This window comes from Pinus tabuliformis, chromosome 3_2 (genome assembly GCF_031772625.1).
Source record: "Pinus tabuliformis cultivar Carrire ecotype Pingquan chromosome 3_2, CPIR1, whole genome shotgun sequence".
In the NCBI taxonomy this organism is placed as follows: Eukaryota; Viridiplantae; Streptophyta; class Pinopsida; order Pinales; family Pinaceae; genus Pinus; species Pinus tabuliformis.
Genome location: NC_142302.1, coordinates 613151919 through 613172240, shown reverse-complemented (window position 1 = coordinate 613172240; position 20322 = coordinate 613151919). Strand labels below are relative to the sequence as shown.

The 20322-nt window shown below is 34.8% G+C and overlaps 1 protein-coding gene and 1 pseudogene across 1 annotated transcript; one reads left to right on the top strand and one right to left on the bottom strand.

The window, feature by feature from the left end:
• The first annotated feature begins 13492 nt into the window (after positions 1–13492).
• On the top strand, positions 13493–14621 carry LOC149182102 (elicitor-responsive protein 3-like). The gene is made up of 4 exons (XM_089414454.1): positions 13493–13602; positions 13760–13825; positions 14180–14306; positions 14429–14621. Exons 1-4 carry the CDS (start codon positions 13515–13517, stop codon positions 14619–14621), a joined length of 474 nt encoding a protein of 157 aa, XP_089270580.1. The 5' UTR covers positions 13493–13514.
• Positions 14622–15816: 1195 nt separating this feature from the next.
• On the bottom strand, positions 15817–18482 carry LOC149182101 (uncharacterized; annotated as a pseudogene).
• Positions 18483–20322: the final 1840 nt, after the last annotated feature.

Genomic DNA, 20322 nt, shown 5'->3' with positions numbered 1-20322 from the left:
ACAAATTTGAAGCAGAGGAGTAAGCATGCTCAAGAAGAGGTTCTTCTGCAGAGAACCTAGAAAAGATAAGATACAAAGAATATGACTTGGTATGGGTGACAAGTAGTAGAGTTATTACAGAGAAAAGAAGGGCTTGTTGCAGCTCACTAGTAGAAAAGGATAATTCGACAAGAGGAAGAGATGAAATGATAGTAGGTGTTAAGAGGAAGTTTAGAAGAAGAAGAAGAAAAGTGCCAAAGTAGTTAGTGATGAAGAACTTAAGAGGAAGATGGTTGAGTTGGGGAAGAAATCAATCATATGGAATAGTTGCTATAAGAAAGTGAAGATGACTAGAGTTATGAGCATGAAGAATGGTGTTGAGTAGGGAGGCATTTTTTAGTTAATTGTGGATTGATGGTTAATTACAATGAGTAGTGATGGATGTTGTAGTTGAGGATGATGAAAAGGAAACTTGTTGTAGAAAGTGAAGGAATAACAATAAAGTTTTCAGAGGACGAAGGTGGGTAATTGCATCGATAAGCCAAAAGAGCAGAGAGTGTTAAGATGAAGATTATAGACAAAGGAGTCAGTAGAAACACCAGAAAAATACTAGGGCTAGAAAAGCTTAATTTTCTATTTACAAACACAATGATGGAGTCAGCTTGTTGCATTTGCTTGTGTGTAGCTCACAGTGAGTAGAGATAGAAACTCATAGATAAAGGATATTTTTATTAGTGGAAGTCAGGGTAAAGGATCAGAGAGAAGCTATATCAGATCAAGTCAGGACAAACTTGATATAGATGAAGTTGCAATGAAATTAGAGCTAGAGATGATGAGAGGACTGTTATATAAATATAAGGAAGATCAGGGTTACATATGAAGTTTTTAGAAGACAATGAAATTAAATTTTTGTAGATGAAGCTAAGACAAAGTTACATGGTCAATTGGAGGAAAATTTCAAGGGAGTTGAGTTGCAACCATGGAAGAATATCCTAAGGGAAATGAACGCATGTGATGAAGTAGATGAATATTTGGTGAACATCATGATGACAACAAATTTCATCCAAGGACTGAGTTAGAAGATGAAATTGATGAATGGAAAACAGGAAGAATAGTCGGTTGCATAAAGAGACAGACTATGATGTATTGTCAAGCTTGAATAGTTCGAAAGAAAGTAAAGGTTAGAGTTTGCATCGGAAGTAGTAGAAGAAGGTACAAGTTGAGCTAAGGATGAGGTAGCACATGCAAGGCAAAGAAGCCAAATATGTTATGATGGTCTAGAGCCACTTGGATCATCATACATGACATATTATAACAATATTGAGGGAGTTGATGGGAATTATCCATATCTAGAAATACTTCGTGGGTCCATAGAGGACTATGCAATACAAAGCAAGATCATAAGTAGATAATTAGTGATATGACACATTGACAATAAACAAGGCTTCATTTCTTCACTGGATCAAAAGATGGATCCACTTTGCAAGAGCATGTAAGTACTTGAAATTTAATGGCACATGGTATGTGTTTTCTTGGCAAGGTATCCCATTAGGTTAAGCTATAAAATGGTCCTAGAAGACATCTTCTTCTTAGGAGTAGTTATTTTGGGAAAAGGGACATGGTTTGAAATTTTTTTCTTAGGTTTCTTTTCACCACATTGCAAAGAACCCAAATCTTCAACTAACATGTAAATGACCCTTTTTTGTACAAAATACATCCGATCAATAAACTTTAGATATGAAAATATATTTTGTGGTTTAAGAAAGAGGTTTCATATGGAGGAAATATAACAATGTCTTATGTGAGTATTTAGTTTCCATACTTTATTCAAACAAACCTTAAGTATGCACTTGAAGTAAAGTCACTTGGCTCCCTGGCTTGGCTTGGCTCCCTGGCCTTGATTGAACTTATGAAATTTAGTGTTAGTGTCCAATGTCCAAATTTAACACAAGGAAGAAGGTATTTAAAGGCCAATTTTTGGTATATAAATAGTCAAAGATGATCCCCACCATGTGGTCCGTAATAGTATTATCAAAATTTAGTAGTTATTATATCCATTTGATATCATCCCATGGAATCCACTTCCATACAATTTATAGGAGCATTGTCTTAGTGAATGCATTGCTAAAATAATTTTGAATTCAAGAGCCTGTAGTACATTGTATATAGTTTTCTTGTAAAGAGAGTAAAACGAAATCACCATAAGGAAAGACTATTTAAATAGAGAGTAATTCTAAGGGGTAGTTCAACCCTAGTAAGAAAGCTTTTTAGTGTTTCTGAAGCCCTACAAATAAATTGTGCAAGAAATTCTTTAGCATTTTGACTTTGAAGGGCATTACAAAGATTATACGGGAAGAAACATGTTTCCAAAGGCTTAAAACAATGTCCCAAATGCCCTACGTTTTTAAAAAAAAATTCTAAAAATGCATTATTAAACATTCATAAATGCCCTACGTTTTTAAAATTTTTTCAAAAAAGGCATTATTAAACATTCATAAATTACCTTTAATTAGATCCAAAAAAAAATTAATTATAAACATTTATAGAATATATTACTTTAGTGAAGATTTGAAATTGGGCTATTAAAGGATTTAGTAATCATTTATTTATCATTTTAGGCATACTACACCACCATTTCCCATAGTTCCTTATACTATGATTAGCAAAACAGAGGATGCCGAAAAACTCAAAAAGCCATAGCTTTATAAAAAAAATAAAAACATTCAAGAACTTAAAAATTGGTTCAACTAAATTTATTTATCCTTTTTCGATGAAATCTATTTAGGCATTAGTCATACCATCTCCTCTTAACATTAACTAATAATATACTTACCAAGAAAAGGGTATACCAAAAGAAGTTAAAAACTTGGTTTTACAAGAGATAAACACACTCAAGAACATAAACATTGGTCCAGCTAGATCCATATAGCTACTGTTTGGATGAAATCCATTTAGGCACTAGTCATCGACTTTACCTGTAACATTGTCGATTATGGCAGTAAATTATTCACCTTCAGGCCATACGAAAAAATAGTGGTGTGGAAGTCCACGGTATGATTCCAAGTGTTCATTGGAGATGGTTAGTAATGTGTCCTTGAAATCTAGGGCATGGGTGGATTTGTTTGGTGAGTACATGCTGAAAACAATCTGAAGAGGGAGAAAAAAAAACACAAATATAGCGATTCAATGATGTTACTAGGATAGCAACGATGAGGCTAGTACTTGTTCACCCTCAAGGACTACGCTACGTTCCCGATGAATTTGTAGACAACTTCCGGATCTAAAAAGCCTTTTCGCATTTCATCCATTGATTTTGCATTCAATTCCTTTTCGAAGGGAATAATATAAGGCAAAGAAACAACTATACTTTATGTTATGTGCATTCCAATTTCAGTTTTATTTTTCGTTATTGCCTTCTTGAAAGTCTCTTTTTTGGGTTCCCCATAGATGAATTCCACGTACATTCATGTCAATATTCAAATAGATGATTTGCTCGGCATTCTATTCGTTTTAGATGTGATGCCTATTGATTTCATTGTTTAACTGTTAATGCCTAAGTAGTCTAGGAGTTTCTGTTGCAAAATTGTTTAGAAAGAAAAAGATCTATATTTTCATAATTTATATATTAATTTACAATTATAATTAATATGATTGATTAATATAATATTATGCAAAATAATATATATATATATATATATATATATATATATATATGATTGAAATTAAAATAGAAAAAATAAATAAATTTTGAAATTATATTCTATATTATATCGTAAATTTTAAAATCAAAGTAATGGTTTATGTTTAAGAATTTTGTTCATCTTATTTTTCTGTTTAATTTTTTTTTCTCCAATTTTATGGGAAAAGACTAATTGTCATAGGTAAAATATAACAACTATTGTCTAATTAGATATTGTATAACAACAAAACATGTATATAGGTAGGCCAATTTTATTATATTCTTTAGTATCTCATTTTCCTAGTAAGTCTCTAGCAAGGAACTATTGCCAGTTGCATTGTAATGGGCGGAGAAGAAGTATAACAGAAAGACCACAAAACACTTTCGTATTTCTAGCCAAATTTGAAATACTCATCAAATTTCTAACTACTAGCTATCTTTATTACTCATTTGCTTGGATCCTAGAAAAGGCATATGGATGCCACAAGAGTGCTCTTTATTTTTATTTTTTTGGAATAGCCTAATTAAAGTAAAATATTTTGTTACGCCATTTGGGAGTTGTGTTGTATGAGATGTTAATTCGGGATGCTTGTCAAATTTCGGATGTTTTTTATCACTATATCTCAAGTTCAAGGCCATGCACTTTGCACTAAGTGGGTAATTCAAATTATGTAAGTGTTGGGAATAAGGCTTAATTTTGTTATGTAAATTGCTGACAAATTAGTCAGCAGATTTTGTGTTCTCCGTGAAAAATTAGGAAAACAAATTATTAGATTTGTTTCAGTTTGATTGATAATCATATTTCTAATAATTTTACTATATAGCAATGTAGTTAATGGGTTGATTTGATATGAGATTTACAGTAGGTTTGAGCTCACACTGTGACTCTATTTTATTTGTTAATTATTTGTTTTATGTGTTTTTCTTCATAATTATGTTGGATTATCAGTTGCTTAAAATGCTATTTCATATTCTACAAGTGGTATTAGAGCAGGTAAACTTGTTTTGGGTTCAAGTTTTATTGTTGGAATTTTGCCAAAGTTAATCATATCGAATTCTAACCAAATGCCCGTTCGAGAGTTTGATGGGAAAGATTATGATTATTGGTCAATTAAGATTTGACCTTTTTCATTGGAAACTATTTGTGGGATATTGTTGAATCAGGTTATGAGGAGTCAACTGATTGGAATGCCCTTATAGCCAATGAAAGAAGAATGAGAAAGGAAGCAAGGAAGAATAAAGCTCAAGCTTTTTTTCACATTCAAATGGCTCTTAATAAGAGCTTATTTCCAAAAATATCAGGAGAAAAAAATGTCAAATATGTCTGGGAGACTCTACAAGAAACTTACCAAGGTAGTGATCAAGTTAAGGTGGTCAAGCTTCAGACATTGAAGTTAGAGTTCGAGAATTTGAAGATGCAAGAAGCTCAAAGTGTTAGTGACTATTATGTGAGAGTCAAAGATGGGGTCAATAAAATGGCTACACTTGGAGAAACTGTAAGTAATGAAGTTTTAATTAAAAAGGTATTGATATCTTTAACACATAGATGAAATCATGTTGCCATAATCATGGAAGAAAGTAAGGATTTGACAAAACTATAGTTTGATCAATTGGTTGGATCCTTGATGACTAATGAAGAATGATTGAAGGACAGTTTTAAAGGTGTAGAGAAAGGTTTTTCCTCTAAATTACAAATTACAAAAAATGAATAATCAAGAAGCAATAGTGCCAAAAGCAATCAAGGTCAAGGTAAATGGAAAAGCCAAAATTCTTCAAGAGATAGAGGAAGAAGTTTCTCAAGAGGAAGATGTAGTTTCAGAGGAAGAGGTAGAGGTAGATTTGATAAGAGAAATGTTCAGTGTTACTATTGTAACAGGTATGGCCACTTTGAAAGAGAATGCAGATTGAAAGAAGGTAAAAATGTTAACTACGCTAAAGAAAGTGGCAAGTATCCTCCAGATTACTTATTTTTATCTTATGACAAAGTTGAAAATACTAGTAAAGATGTTTCGTACGTAGATTATGGATTCTCTAACCATATGACAGGCAATGAAAAGTTTCTTTCAACAAAGGATGGAAGTTCCAAACCCAAGATCTAGCTTGGTGATGATAAACCATTGGAGGTTGCTGCCAAAGGAGCTATGGAGGTCCAAACAAAAGAAGCTATAAAGAGTATTCATAATATATATTATACTCCACAATTGAAGAATAATTTGATGAGCATTGGGAAGCTATGTGAGAAAAATTATAAAAAAGTCTTTGAAAATAAGACATGTACTATGTATGATAACAATGAGGGAAATGGGGTAATCATAGTTGTGCCTATGACAAGAAATAGGATGTTTCCCTTGAGGTTTGATGAACATAACAACAATCTTGAAAATATGGCTTATGAGGATTCAAGTTGGTTATGGGTTCTCAGGTATGGGCATTTAAATTTTCATAGTTTGAAGTTTCTAACCTCACATACATTAATTTCTGGTTTGCCCAAGGTAAAAGAGCATAAGGAGGTTTATGAAGGATGTGCTAAAGGAAAGCATGCAAGGGAATGGTTTACAAAGGGCATTGCATGGAGGGCTCAACACCCACTTCAGCTTGTTCATTTAGACAAATGTGTTCCTATGCAGGCTAAGAGTTTGGGCAAGTCATCATATTTCATCACTTTTATTGATGATTACTCGCAAAATTTTTGGGTATATTTTTTGAAGGCCAAAAGTGAGGCCCTGGATACATTCAAGAAGTCCAAATCCCTTCTATAAAATAAGAAACGGTGCAATATCAAATGTTTGTGGACTGATCATGGTGGAGAATTATTCTCAAAAGATTTCCATAGTTATTGTGATATGAATGGCATTAGGAGGAAGCATACTACAACATACACACCCCAACAAAATGGCATAGCTGAAAGGAAGAATCATACTGTGGTTGAAATGACAAGATGCATATTACAAACTAAGGTATTGAGCAATTCTTATTGGGGAGATGCAGTTGCTACAACAGTGTAAATCCTCAGCCATAGCCCCACTAGTGCACTCGAAAATATGACTCCTTATGAATCTTTGTATGGAAAAAGGCCTAATGTTAATCATTTCAAAGATTTTGGTTGTTTGGCTTATGTGCGTGTACCTGATCAGAATACAAAAAAGTTAGATGCAAAGAGTGAGTTATGTATTTTTATTGGGTATAATGAGACAAGCAAGGCTTATAAATTGTATAATCCTCTAACTAACAAGCTTATTGTCTCAATAGATGTAAATTTTTATGAAGGGGTAGTCTATGGTCATCAAAAAGGCCATGTTGAGAAGACAAAATCTATTTTGGATGATGATATAATTGTTGGTATTGATCATGAGCAGCCAACTAATGTTTTTGTAACTAATGTGTTAACTCCACCAAGCAGCCCTTGATCAATTTCTTCGATATGAAGTTCAAGTCCAACTTATTCTCCAAGTTCTACAAGGAAGGTAAGAATATTGAGTGGTATTTATCAAAGGAGTGCAAATCAAGCACATGAAGAAAGCCCAATAGGTGACGTAGTCAATTTTGCTTTATTAGCCAAGGCTGATCTTGAACCATCATGTTTTGAATATGCATGTAATAATGAGGTTTGGATGCAAGACATGCAAGAAGAGATGGATTCCATTCAGAGGAATGACACTTGGAAGTTGAGAAAGCTTCCACGTGACAAGAAAAAGGTTGGCACTAAATGGGTCTATAAGACTAAATTTAACAGTGATGGGAGTGTTGAAAGACACAAAGCAAGATTATTTGCTAAAGGATTCACACAGAAGTATGGAATTGATTATGAAGAGACATTTGCACCAGTAGCAAGACAAGAGACCATTAGAATGTTTATTTCGTTAGTAGCTCAGATAAAGTGGAGCATACATCATATGGATGTGAAAAGTGCCTTCTTGAATGGGTACTTAGAAGAGGAAGTATATGTGGAGAAGCCCCAAGGTTTTGAAGTGGAAGGAAAGGACAATAATGTCTGCAAGTTGAAGAAGAATTCGTATGGTTTCAAGTAAGCACCAAGAGTGTGGTATTCTAGGATTGATGGATAATTTTAGGAAAATGGCTTCTAGAGAAGTAAGAGTGATCCCACCCTTTACTACAAACAAGAAGGTATTTATATTCTAATCATAAGTTTGTATATTGATTCTCTATTGTATATGGGTAGTAGCTCTAAGATGAATGATAAATTCAAAGTTTCTATGATGAATGAGTTTGAGATGAAATATCTAGGCATCATGAAATATTTTCTAGAAATGGCGGTTGATCAAAGTAAGGATGAGATTTTCATTTGTCAGACAAAGTATGCACACGATATGTTAAATAAAATTGATATGCTTGATTGTAATCCACCCCCTAGTCCATGCTATCATGCAAATGTTTTATGTAGAGACGATGGTGCTAATTTAGTTGATGAGAAAACTTGCAGAAGTATTGTCGGGAACTTGATATTTCTAACCCACACAAGGCATGATATTACATATACAGTTTCACTTGTTTCATGGTATATGACAAATCCATCCGAAATACACATGAAGGCAACCAAGAGGATTTTAAGCTATGTTAAAGGCACTCTAAATTTTGGTATTCATTACTACTCTTGCGAAAAGTTCAATCTTGTTGGATTTAGTGATTCAGATTGGGGAGGTAGTATTCATGACTGTAAGTCCACATCTCGAAATTTTTTCTCTTTTGGTTCTGGTTTGATTCCATGGAGCTAAAAAAAACAAAGCATTGCTTCTCTCTCATCCACAAAAGCGTAATATGTTGCAATTACCTCAGCAGGTACACAATCTATTTGGCTAAGAAAAAGTTTTGGAAGAAATTAGAGAAAAACAAATTGAGCCTACATGATTTATTGTGATAATGTAAGTGCCATTATGTTAGCAAAGAATCCAGTTCATCACAGCAGGACAAAGCATTTTTACATGAAATATCACTTCATTGGAGATTTGGTGCAGAAGAAGGATATTGAATTGAAGCATATAAATACTCAGGATCAGCTAGCAGATATCTTCACCAAAGCAATTGAAAAATCTCAGTTTTTGGCACTATGACATAAGATAGTAAATCCTCATTAATCATTAAGGGGGAGTGTTGGGAATAATTCCTAATTTTGTTATGTAAATTGTTGGCAAATTAGTCAACGGAGTTTGTGTTCTCTGTGCAAAATTAGGGAAACAAATTATTAGGGAGGCTAGTGCTCAAAATTAGCTTTAAGAATATTGGTAGTGTGAGTAGATTTGTTTCAGATTTGCTTGGTAATCATATTATTAATAATTGTACTATACAACAATGTAGTCAATAGTTTAATTTAATATGAGATTTACGGCAGGTTTGAGCTCACATAGTGACTATGTTTTATTTGTTAATTGTTTTTTATGTGTTTTTCTTCATAATAATGTTGGATTAACAGTTGGCTTAAAAATCCATTTCATATTCTAAAATAAGTGGGTAATTCAAATTATATAAGGAAATAACGCTATAAAAAATTCATACGCACATAATTAAGAGGGGGTGTTATTGGGAAAAACATATGGGATGACATTTCTTGTATCTCTCTTCATATTTCTTTAAATTCAAAATACCTACTCCTTTGCCTATATAACTAACATATATCTATCTTAACTCTGAATCTAACAAGCATAGAGAATGATGGAATCACTTAGGATGTAAACCTTTTTCGCCTTTTCCAAAAATTTTCACCCAAAAAATGGTTTGAATCTTCAAAGATTTGACCTCTTCTGCACTTGGTGGATACAAATTTAAGATGAATATATATCTATGTGTGTGTGTGTGTGTGTGTGTGTGTGTGTGTGTGTGTCTGTGTGTGTGCGTGCATGAAATTCATGTGTACACTTCTTATGATCATAAAAAGAATTCAACGTATCCTTGATTTTGACCAACTCACCAATAAAAAGTTGCAATAGTAAAAAAAATTCTTTCAATTTCCTTATCTATTATAAACATAGTTGACATTGAAATATTTTTTTTGTTCTTAATATGACCTTTTCAAATAACATATCTTAACTAATATGCATAGAAGGAATTTTACCTCCTCTTCATGGTGGGCTATAATATCAATATTATTTTACATCATTTTACATAGTATGTGTAAACTATATGCTAAGTAGTGAAGTAATTATGCATGCTCCTCATAGTAAAATGTAGATAATATTTATCCATAAAATTTGAAATCTTTCTAATATCAATTACTTTAGCTCTATATATAAAGTTGATGTAAATTAATGTTATTTACATGAATTATTTTATTTATAGATGATATTCAACGATTGTTTTTGTTATTAATTTACTATTGATATTCAATTTGTCTTTTTTATTACTAAAATTAAAAAAAATGTACTATTGTATTTCTTGAAATGTAAAGTTAGTGAATTACGAACAACTAGTTTTGTTTCTTATGTTGGTTAATCAACGGGTAAACATCTTCTTCAAGAGGTGCTTAAACCTAGGCCCCTGTCTTTGTTACCTCTGCTTTACTCCTACCGTGGTTCTTGCTACTCCTTCCTCTGCACCTTGATATGGATTTGCAGTTTGGAACTATGTCTTCAATGGTGCTGCAATCACTCGATCAATAGATTATAATTCAAGATCATCTACAAGGTCTCTATCGCACTTATTACACTAATAGACACACATGTCACTGCATCTATGTGCACCTATCAATGAAATAGTTATCACTAAGTTATGGGACCCTCCGAACATGGAATGAACTACCTCTCAAAACTAATCTCTCTTTTAATGGTCATTTGTTATGGTGATCTACTTTGTTATTTTTTCAAGTGGGTAGAACAGATCCTTTGCATTATTTTCCTAGATATTATTTTGGAGGTACATCAAGTTAGCTAATGATCCCTTCAATTTCTTGAATTCCATCAGACAATCCAAAAATATGTTTCCACTACTCAATTTTGATAATGTTAGTATAAACCAAAGTTAGTGAATCATCCTCAACTACTTAAAGTTATAAATTTTCCTACTAGTATCTAATTATTTGTGTTGAGATGAAGACTGTCTTTCAGATGTTGAAACTTACTAGGAGATTCAACAAAATTTTCTTTGAGCCTATATTTGAACATTGTTTGAACAAAGTAGACTTGTTTCTTTAAACCTCATATAGACACCCTTTATTGAAGCCAGAAAAAAAAATTAGTTGTAATTAAAATTATTCTATTGGTAGGATGTCTCATGTATCAAAAATATCACCTTCCTGGTAAAAACATTTTGTATACAATGTGGTGTTAAAAAATTTAAAAGCGCCTTTTCCAATTATGTGCCCCTCAGAGTATTTGACCTTTAAGTAGAGTATGTTTTCTAATAACAATTTCTAGCCTTGTTAACATAACCAAATGCCTTTCTAAAAAACCACTTAGAATGGTCCATTTAATTTTATTTGCTTGGATGCTCTTGTAAACTGAATTCCTTATTTGGGTTTAAGAAAAAAATGATGCCTTGTTTATTGCTCTTGTATCATCTCAGCAATTCCCTTTATAACATACAATTAATGTGTGCTATATTGTTATTACATATTACTATATACATCAACAAAACATCCATAGATGTAAATAATGTCCTGTGAAAGCTACTTTTTTATTGCCACAATACCCATGTACTATGATCCAAGTGGCTTTATATCATCTTAGGCCGTTCGGCTTATGTAAGTTCCATGGGCCACCTTATCAAACTAGGCCTAGGCCTATTGGTTGAAGAAATACATGCACCACCATAACATATAGGTCTAAGAATAATTAGAACACTCATACGATTTAATTAATGGACCCTTGCATATTTATGCTTCACTCTATATCTCACTATCTTAGAGGTGATTATGCCACTTATTCAAGGGTTGAGCTCAATGCCTCTTACTAATATTGATTCATAAGCAATATGATAAGGAAAAACCGTAAGATGACTTTAACATTTTCTTATAGTTCATTGGTTTGTAAATTAACTATCTATATGTTAAATTAACACTTAATACTTGTACCAACTGCTATATTGCTAATCTTTGATCACACAAAATCAACATTAAACTTTAAATGATTAATCTCTTCAACATTAAATATTAAATGATTAATCTCTTCTAAAATATAATAATATTCTCACATTTATCACCATATCCATATTTAGAGTTTTTAGCGATTTGGTTTTCTTAACTAATATAATCACCTAAGGAGTTACAAGATAATTATGAAAAATAGATGTCATGTTATTTTATTTTCTTATAATTAATTAATTTAGTTTTTCATATATTTTATTATATCATAATCAGCATAATCCTAAGTAATTTGTATGTGTTTTATGTTTCAAATTTTTTTATTGAAATTTGGCTCACTCTGAATAGGTGCACTGTGAAAGCACTGTTTTGTATTGATGGTGAATAGATGCACTGTGAAAACACTCCTTGCGATGGCTTGCTGGTTCAAATTCCCGTGAATATTTATATAACGAAAAAAATTAAACTTTTCCATTAAAATTTAATTAAATAATATTTTTCTATTTTAATTGTTCTCAATAAATAAATAAATTTAACATCAAAATTCACCAATCAAACCTCTAATTCCAACTCATTCCCATTGAATTTCAAATAAATTAACTTTAAATATATAAAACGGTTGAACCATAGCTTTTAAATAATGACATTTATATCTCTACCTAGAATAATAACGGATGTGATGGACGACCCGCCGAATAATCATTAATTTTGGGCAATATGATTATTATATTCCACGTTTGTCATTGTCAACTCTGCAGGAAAGGAGCCCATGCCACCTCTACTGCATTTCGTCTTTTGGAGTGAAAAATGAAGCACATTATAGAAGAAATCACGTTTTGTTTCCATCTGGTGATTTTTCATGATTTGAAAGCATGCAGAAAATTATATCCACAATCAAACGAATTGAGGACCCCAAACCGCCATGGCAGTAACACTTGTGTCTTTTCTGCTTCAAGATTTCTGTAGCTGGTGGATATCTTTATTAATCGATTACTGTCTCAACAAAATTCTTCAAAGATTACATAATTCTGTCCACTCCACCTCAATTATTGACACCAAGAAACAAATGTCACATCCTCCAAGTTCTGGACATTCTATCTGAAACTTGTGGAGGGAATTTGGCATTGAATCTAATGGGACATCCTTGCCTACTATTTTGTTATACTCATCCGCTCACATCCTAGTTGCGTTTATATTCAAAATTAAACAATACAGAGAAATCTTTATCCTTAGTGGTTCCAGTGACAGCAGGTTCAACATCTGAAAACTTTATAGACATCTACCGAAAATACACTCCCAAGAATTTAAAAATAATCCAATCATCGTCTGAGCCACGACAACATTTGACACAACCAGTCGTTCTTATAATTAATGGAAAGGACATTACAAAAAACTATGGCGGTGATTGGGAAGTTACGTCATTGTAAAATGGCAATTCGGAACTCCTACGTTAAAATCAATACAGAGATCTTGGGTACTTACAATTTAAACACATTAGGCCGTTACAATTTGAGTGGATCGAATGTTTAAGAATAAATAATTAGAAAGAAGAACTTTAATCAAAGTGTATATATTTTTACCCCGTAGGGCGTTTCCTTTTGAAATCAACTTTCCTCTTGGGTTACGTGTACATTTATGAGCCTTTGATTAAAGTGTTAGACGATGAAAATAATCTTAGCCATCCAATTGATTAGAGCGGTATACGATGCGACCCCGCAGATAGATAGACGGTTGCCCTCGCTAGACGCTACTCGCTCGGCGATACTATATTCCAGGACCCTGGATCTGTGGAAATCGACTTCAGGAGGTAGAAGGAAAAGAATCAAGATGCCGAGGGGAACTCTGGAGGTGCTGCTCGTCAACGCCGAGGGGCTGCAAAACACTGCCGAGGGGCTGCAAAACACTGATTTCCTCTGTAATATATTATCATCCGAGCCGATCTCTTGCGTTTTAGGCGATCTGATAAATCTTTGGATTCGAATATTGCTAAAGAGACAGCTGAATTATGTGTGCTGGTGTATGTTCAGTTGGATCTTTGATTTAATTTTTCTCTAATGTGGCTGTGGTTGCAGGTAACATGGATCCCTATGTCATTATCCAGTGCCGAACTCAGCAACAGAAGAGCAGCGTTGCGTCCGGTGAGTATGCATATTCCTATGGTTTTAGCCGTGTATTGAGAACATGGCTGACTAGTCCCTGATAAATAGATCCCCAATATCTGATGAAATTCTTCCGTTCGCATAATTTTTAAGTTTGTTTGCAGGTATCCAGGGTTTAAATGCTTTTCAAACAATGGGGAAAATCGTTACATCATTTTAAGAAAGAGTTCGTGGTGAGGTCTTAGTTATGACTGAGTGCCCCTCGATTATCAGTGGGAAGAAGAAATTACACAAATCTTTTCTATATGCAGGGGAAGTAGGGAGATTTCACAAATTTTTCCCCCAAAAATATATAGAGTTAAAAATTAATAGATCGGATCTCTGAAATTGCAGGTAAAGGTAGCAATCCCGAGTGGAATGAGCAATTTGTTTTCACTGTAGCCGACGGGGTTACTGAACTCACCTTAAAAATAATGGACAGCGATAGTGGAAACGCGGATGACTTCGTTGGGGAAGCAAGGTGCAGATGAGTCTCCAGCATTATGATCTCAGTCATTTTTTCAGATCCTGCAGTCTTTCATCGTTTTTCAATATTTCTGTTTTCTGATCATATATCTTTATATTTCTAATTTTGGTGCACAGCATTCCCCTGGAGGGAGTATTCATGGAAGGAAGCCTACCCCCGACTTCCTACAATGTTGTCCTTCCAGACCAGACCTACTGTGGGGAGATAAAAGTTGGCCTCACATTCACTATTAAGGTAGATTCTATATATGCAGAGGCTCTTTATATTAGAAACGTTTTTTTGAATGGTAATAGGATGGATTCATATTAGCTCTGGATATTGATTTGACATTTCAATTCATGGCTGATCGTCCGTCAACAGCATGTCTCTCAAATCAGCCTCCACGGACAGCAATCTGGGCACAACCAAGGAGCTTAGGGATTTAACACTTGAAACATAATTCGGGTTAAAATTGGGGATTTAGTTTCAATAGTAAACAATACTGCAACCAGATCAGACCCAATTAGAACTGAATAATACAGCTAAACTGAATTATTCACAAATTTTCAAATTTTTTGGCCTGTATTGCAACCAGATCAGATCCAATTAGAACTGAATAATACAACACTGAATTATTCACAAATTTTCAAATTTTTTGGCCTGTCTCAGCCAAAAATGTTAGCTATGCTTTAAAGTTTAACCCAAGCAGGATAACTATACCAGCAAACCTTGTTAAGCAATTACCCTTTTGATAAGCCTTCTCCATGGATACCTTTGACCACCCAGGCTTGTAGGGCACCTACCTTACCCGGGAAGAAACAATTAGGATGAGTAGGTTAATGATAACAGAAACCCTCGTTAAGTGATCACCCTTTCAACTAGTTGATACAAATCTAATCGGGCCAAGCCTTATAGAAAGAGCAACATAACCGTTTATCTTCTGTGCTATTACACATGATCAGTTAATGATGTGGAAGTAAGTCATTGTAAAACATTTGGTTAACTGCAACTCCCATTCTGTACAGACTGTGTTTTTGATGGTTGATATAATAATATTTCTCTAGATTGTGTTGGTTGTTGATTTCAGACAGGAGTTGTTTATTTCCAGGGATGCAGTCTAGTCTTCCTTTCTTACTTCGTCATTAGGTTCTGTGAGTTGCATCTTTTATAGTTGGGGACTTTAATTAGTACAGGAAGGATAATGCTGCTCAGATGACAAGAAAATAAGCAAACAGCAAAATATGCTTACCAGGATGACCTGTGTAAAATGGCCACAATACAGATTCCATTTTGTATAAGCAGCTTACTTTGAACATGATTCCTGCATGTTTTTGGTAATAATCAAGATGATAAAGAAATTACAAATGGTAATATTCCAGACATATGAAACAGTGGCAAGGCAACTCTCATTTTGCGTGAGGTTCACCGTTCAGGAAATCCATCATCCCCACTGAAACCAGAAAGCCAAGCCCCGAATGCAACCATCACTATCGACCAGGAAGCACAAGAGAATCAAAAGACCTCCTTATTGAAAGAATGGTTTGCAGTCTTCATCAACTCTGCCCATAGCCTCTGATATTGAAGAATATGTAATCAAATTATACGAAAATCCTTTAGAAGTCATTTCCTTCATTAATTTGACTGCTTCATCAAACATGCCCGCATTGCTAAGTGCACCAAGAACTGTGTTGTAAGATACGGCATCTGGCTGAATCCCCGAATTTTTCATTTTCTCGAACATCTTAAAGGCCTCTGTTGGCCCACCTGCCTTAGACAAACCATTCAAAACTATATTATGGCTACTAATATCAGGTTTACATCCTCGATCTTGCATTTTTTTAAGCCACGAATGAGCTTCATCAACCATGTCTGCTCTTACCAGGCCAGACATTAATGCATTGTAGGAATACACATGAGGAATACATTTGGTTAACTGCAACTCCCATTCTGTACAGACTGTGTTTTTGATGGTTGATATAATAACATTTCTCTAGATTGTGTTGGTTGTTGATTTCAGACAGGAGTTGTTTATTTCCAGGGATGCAGTCTAGTCTTCCTTTCTTACTTCGTCATTAGGTTCTGTGAGTTGCATCTTTTATAGTTGGGGACTTTAATTAGTACAGGAAGGATAATGCTGCTTAGATGACAAGAAAATAAGAAAACAACAAAATAAGCATACCAGGATGACCTGTGTAAAATGGCCACAATACAGATTCCATTTTGTATAAGCAGCTTACTTTGAACATGATTCCTGCATGTTTTTGGTAATAATCAAGATGATAAAGAAATTACAAATGGTAATATTCCAGACATATGAAACAGTGGCAAGGAAACTCTCATTTTGCGTGAGGTTCACCATTCAGGAAATCCATCATCCCCACTGAAACCAGAAAGACAAGCCACGAATGCAAACATCACTATCGACGAGGAAGCACAGGAGAATAAAAAAACCTCATTGAATGAATGGTTTGCAGTCTTCATCAACTCTGCCCATAGCCTCTAATATTGAAGAATATGTAATCAAATTATACGAAAATCCTTTAGAAGTCATTTCCTTCATTAATTTTACTGCATCATCAAACATGCCCGCATTGCTAAGTGCACCAAGAACTGTGTTGTAAGATACGGCATCTTGCTGAATCCCTGAATTTTTCATTTTCTCGAACATCTTAAAGGCCTCTGTTGGCCCACCTGCCTTAGACAAACCATTCAAAACTATATTATGGCTACTAATATCAAGTTTACATCCTCGATCTTGCATTTTTTTAATCCATGAATGAGCTTCATCAACCATGCCTGCTCTTACCATGCCAGACATTAATGCATTGTAGGAATACACATGAGGAATACATCCTTGACTTTGCATTTCTTCAAACAGTTTAATGGCTGCATCAATATGCCCTGCTTTACCAAGGTGTTTAATCATCACTGCATAGAGCCTTGAGTTGGAAGGAGTGTCATTTTCTTTCATTTCCTTAAATAATTCTACTGCCGCATCATAACGGCGTGCCTTACCAAGTGCATCAATCAAACTACAATAGGCAGCAGGGCAAAGCGGAAAGTCCTTCTCGTCCATCTCTTCAAGAAGCATCAATGCTTTTTCCAATCTCTTCGCCATGCATAAACCAACAATTAGAATGGAATATGTAAACGAACTTTGAGCAATGCCTTTTCCATTCATTCTCTCAAACCAATGCAACGCCTCCGATGGATTGTTATATTTGAAAAGAGCTTCCATGACACTGTTATATGTTACCACAGTAGGATTGCATCCTACAGTTTCCATCTGTCCAAATAGCTTCAGAGCATCATCAAGTAGGCTTGCATCACCCATGATATCGATCAGTTTGTTGAACATGACCACATCAAGAGAGCAACCATCTTTCTGCATATCTTGAAATATTCTGTATGCTTCTTGGACTTTCCCTGCTTTGCCTAACCCATTTATTACTTCAGTGTATGTAAACACATTTGGTGTACAGCGTGTATCCTTCATTTCCTGGAACAACTTCAAGGCCTCTATGCATCTGTTTGATTTAAACAAACTTCCAACCAGGATCGTATAGATCTTTGCACTAGGTTGCAGACCATTCTCCTTCATTTCTTCAAAAAGCTTAATCGCAGAGTCCACATCTCCAAGTTTCCCAAAGTTGGAGATGAGCATAGTATAAGTTACCGTATCGGGAAAACATTTCCCTTCATTGCACATTTCCCTGTAAAGCTCTTGCACCTTATCATGACAATTTGCCTTCATCAGCACACTAAACATGCAATTATAAGCATAAACACTGGGTTTGCACTTCTCTGTCTTGATGAGATAAAATATGGAAAGGGCCTTTTCCACCATCTTTATCTTGCCTAGTATCCTAATAATTTCAGACAATATGCTAGGATTCATGCCACAGTCACTTTTCACCATCTTTTGCACTGTCTGCCACATTTCCCCCACTAGTCCCGCCTGCGCTAAGCAACGGATGAGGGGCATATATGTGGTGGAATCATGCTTGAAATTCTTTTTCTTGGCAGCCCACTTGAAAAACTGTAACTTTACACCAATTTCTACATCAAGCTTCAAAACCTCCCTAACCAATCTTGACTAGGGGCATCACTGCTTTTCAAAATCTTCAGGATTTTCAAAAACCTCTCATCTAGGTCCCTGGCTGAAGGGTTTTTTCTGTTCATTCTGGCCATTGCTGATTGGCGATCCCCAGACCTAGTTTTAAGAGATGGATCTCTAAACATCTCCACTATCCCATCTTGGCTAGGGGCATCATTGCTATTGTTGGATGCCGAGGTAATGAATCCACAAGTACCTGAGAAATTGTAAATGCCTGAATTTAGTAAATTTATTTACATGGGTTTTTCTCTACTACTCATCAGAATCGATTCTAAATATCCGCGAAGAAAGAAAAGAGGAAACGGGAAGATCCCCAATCTCTGATAAAATTCTTTCGTTCGCATAATTTTTAAGTTTGTTTATAGGTATCCAGGGTTTAAATGCTTTTCAAACAATGGAGAAAATGGTTACATCGTTTTAAGAAAGAGTTCGCGGTGAGGTCTTAGTTATGACTGAGTGTCCCTGGATTATCAGCGGGAAGAATAAATTACACAAATCTTTTCTATATGCAGGGAAAGTAGGGAGATTTCACAAAATTTTCCCCCAAAAATATATAGAGTTAAAAATTAATAGATCGGATCTCTGAAATTGGAGGTAAAGGTAGCAATCCCGAGTGGAATGAGCAATTTGTTTTCACTGTAGCCAAGGGGGTTACTGAACTCACCTTAAAAATAATGGACAGCGATAGTGGAAAGATGGATGACTTCGTTGGGCAAGCAAGGTGCAGATGAGTCTCCAGCATTATGATCTCGGTCATTTTTTCAGATCCTGCAGTCTTTCATCATTCTTCAATATTTCTGTTTTCTAATCATATATCTTTATATTTCTGATTGTGGTGCACAACATTCCCCTGGAGGCAGTATTCATGGAAGGAATCCTACCCCTGACTTCCTACAATGTTGTCCTTCCAGACCAGACCTACTGTGGGGAGATAAAAGTTGGCCTCACATTCACTATTAAGGTAGATTCTATATATGCAGAGGCTCTTTATATCAGAAACATTTTTTTGAATGGTAATAGGATGGATTCATATTAGCTCTAGATATTGACCAATCACTGTAAAAATCATTCTGAAATAATGTTTATTGGGAATATATCTGCATCTTTCCTCCACTATGACTCTCTTTTAGTGTGGCATCTAACAATTCTGAAATATGTTTATTTGGAGTGTATCCACATCGTTCGTGGACTATGACTCTTTTTGTGTGGTTTGATGTTTATCTTTTCTACCAATCATTAAAACTCTTAATGGAAACGTTGTGATTTCTCTAAAGACTATACAGAATGGATTTCCGCACTTTATGCTTACGGCGTTTTCTTTGCAACATCTGGTACAAATGCTAGTTAAATAGTTTTTAAATATCTATATTTAGGCTGTTAGGTCTACTTTTTGAATCAGTTGACCTTGGATTTTCGTCTACTTTTCTTATTTAACTATGACATCTGTTCTATTCAATAACTGTTTCATATATTTCGCACTCCATCTGTTAGGCCTTGTGTTACGCTGGCAGGAGGTCGATTCCACGATCCCAACACTGTTGCAGATTTTGCACTCCATGCACGTGGAAGTCGGATTTGCTGCGCTGAATCGACGACCATTGATACCTTCTCAAAAATGTTGTCACGTGCTTAACTCTAGGAAGGAACCGACAATTCTGGAAGGCTTCATGTGCATGTCTAGCTCTTTCTGCTCTCATATCTACACAAAATTTTTGATATACCGGATGCCAGGTCTCAAACCGCAAACGTTTAGGTGTGGTTGACGAGTGATCTTCTTAATGGTGGCCTTTTTAAGTGGTTAGAGGGGCGAAAAAGGCATAGTGATGTAGATGTGGCATATAAAACCAGTGGAAAGATGGCTTCTCTGTAGAACTTTTCCCTGATCTCTTTCGCATCAAAGATAACGGCGACTAC

Coding starts and splice junctions, on each gene's coding strand:
- LOC149182102 (XM_089414454.1), top strand. CDS start 13,515: ATGCCGAGGGGAACTCTGGAGGTGCTGCTCGTCAACGCCGAGGGGCTG. Junction 13,826..14,179: donor GAAGAGCAGCGTTGCGTCCG/GTGAGTATGCAT, acceptor CTGAAATTGCAG/GTAAAGGTAGCAATCCCGAG. Junction 14,307..14,428: donor GACTTCGTTGGGGAAGCAAG/GTGCAGATGAGT, acceptor TTTGGTGCACAG/CATTCCCCTGGAGGGAGTAT.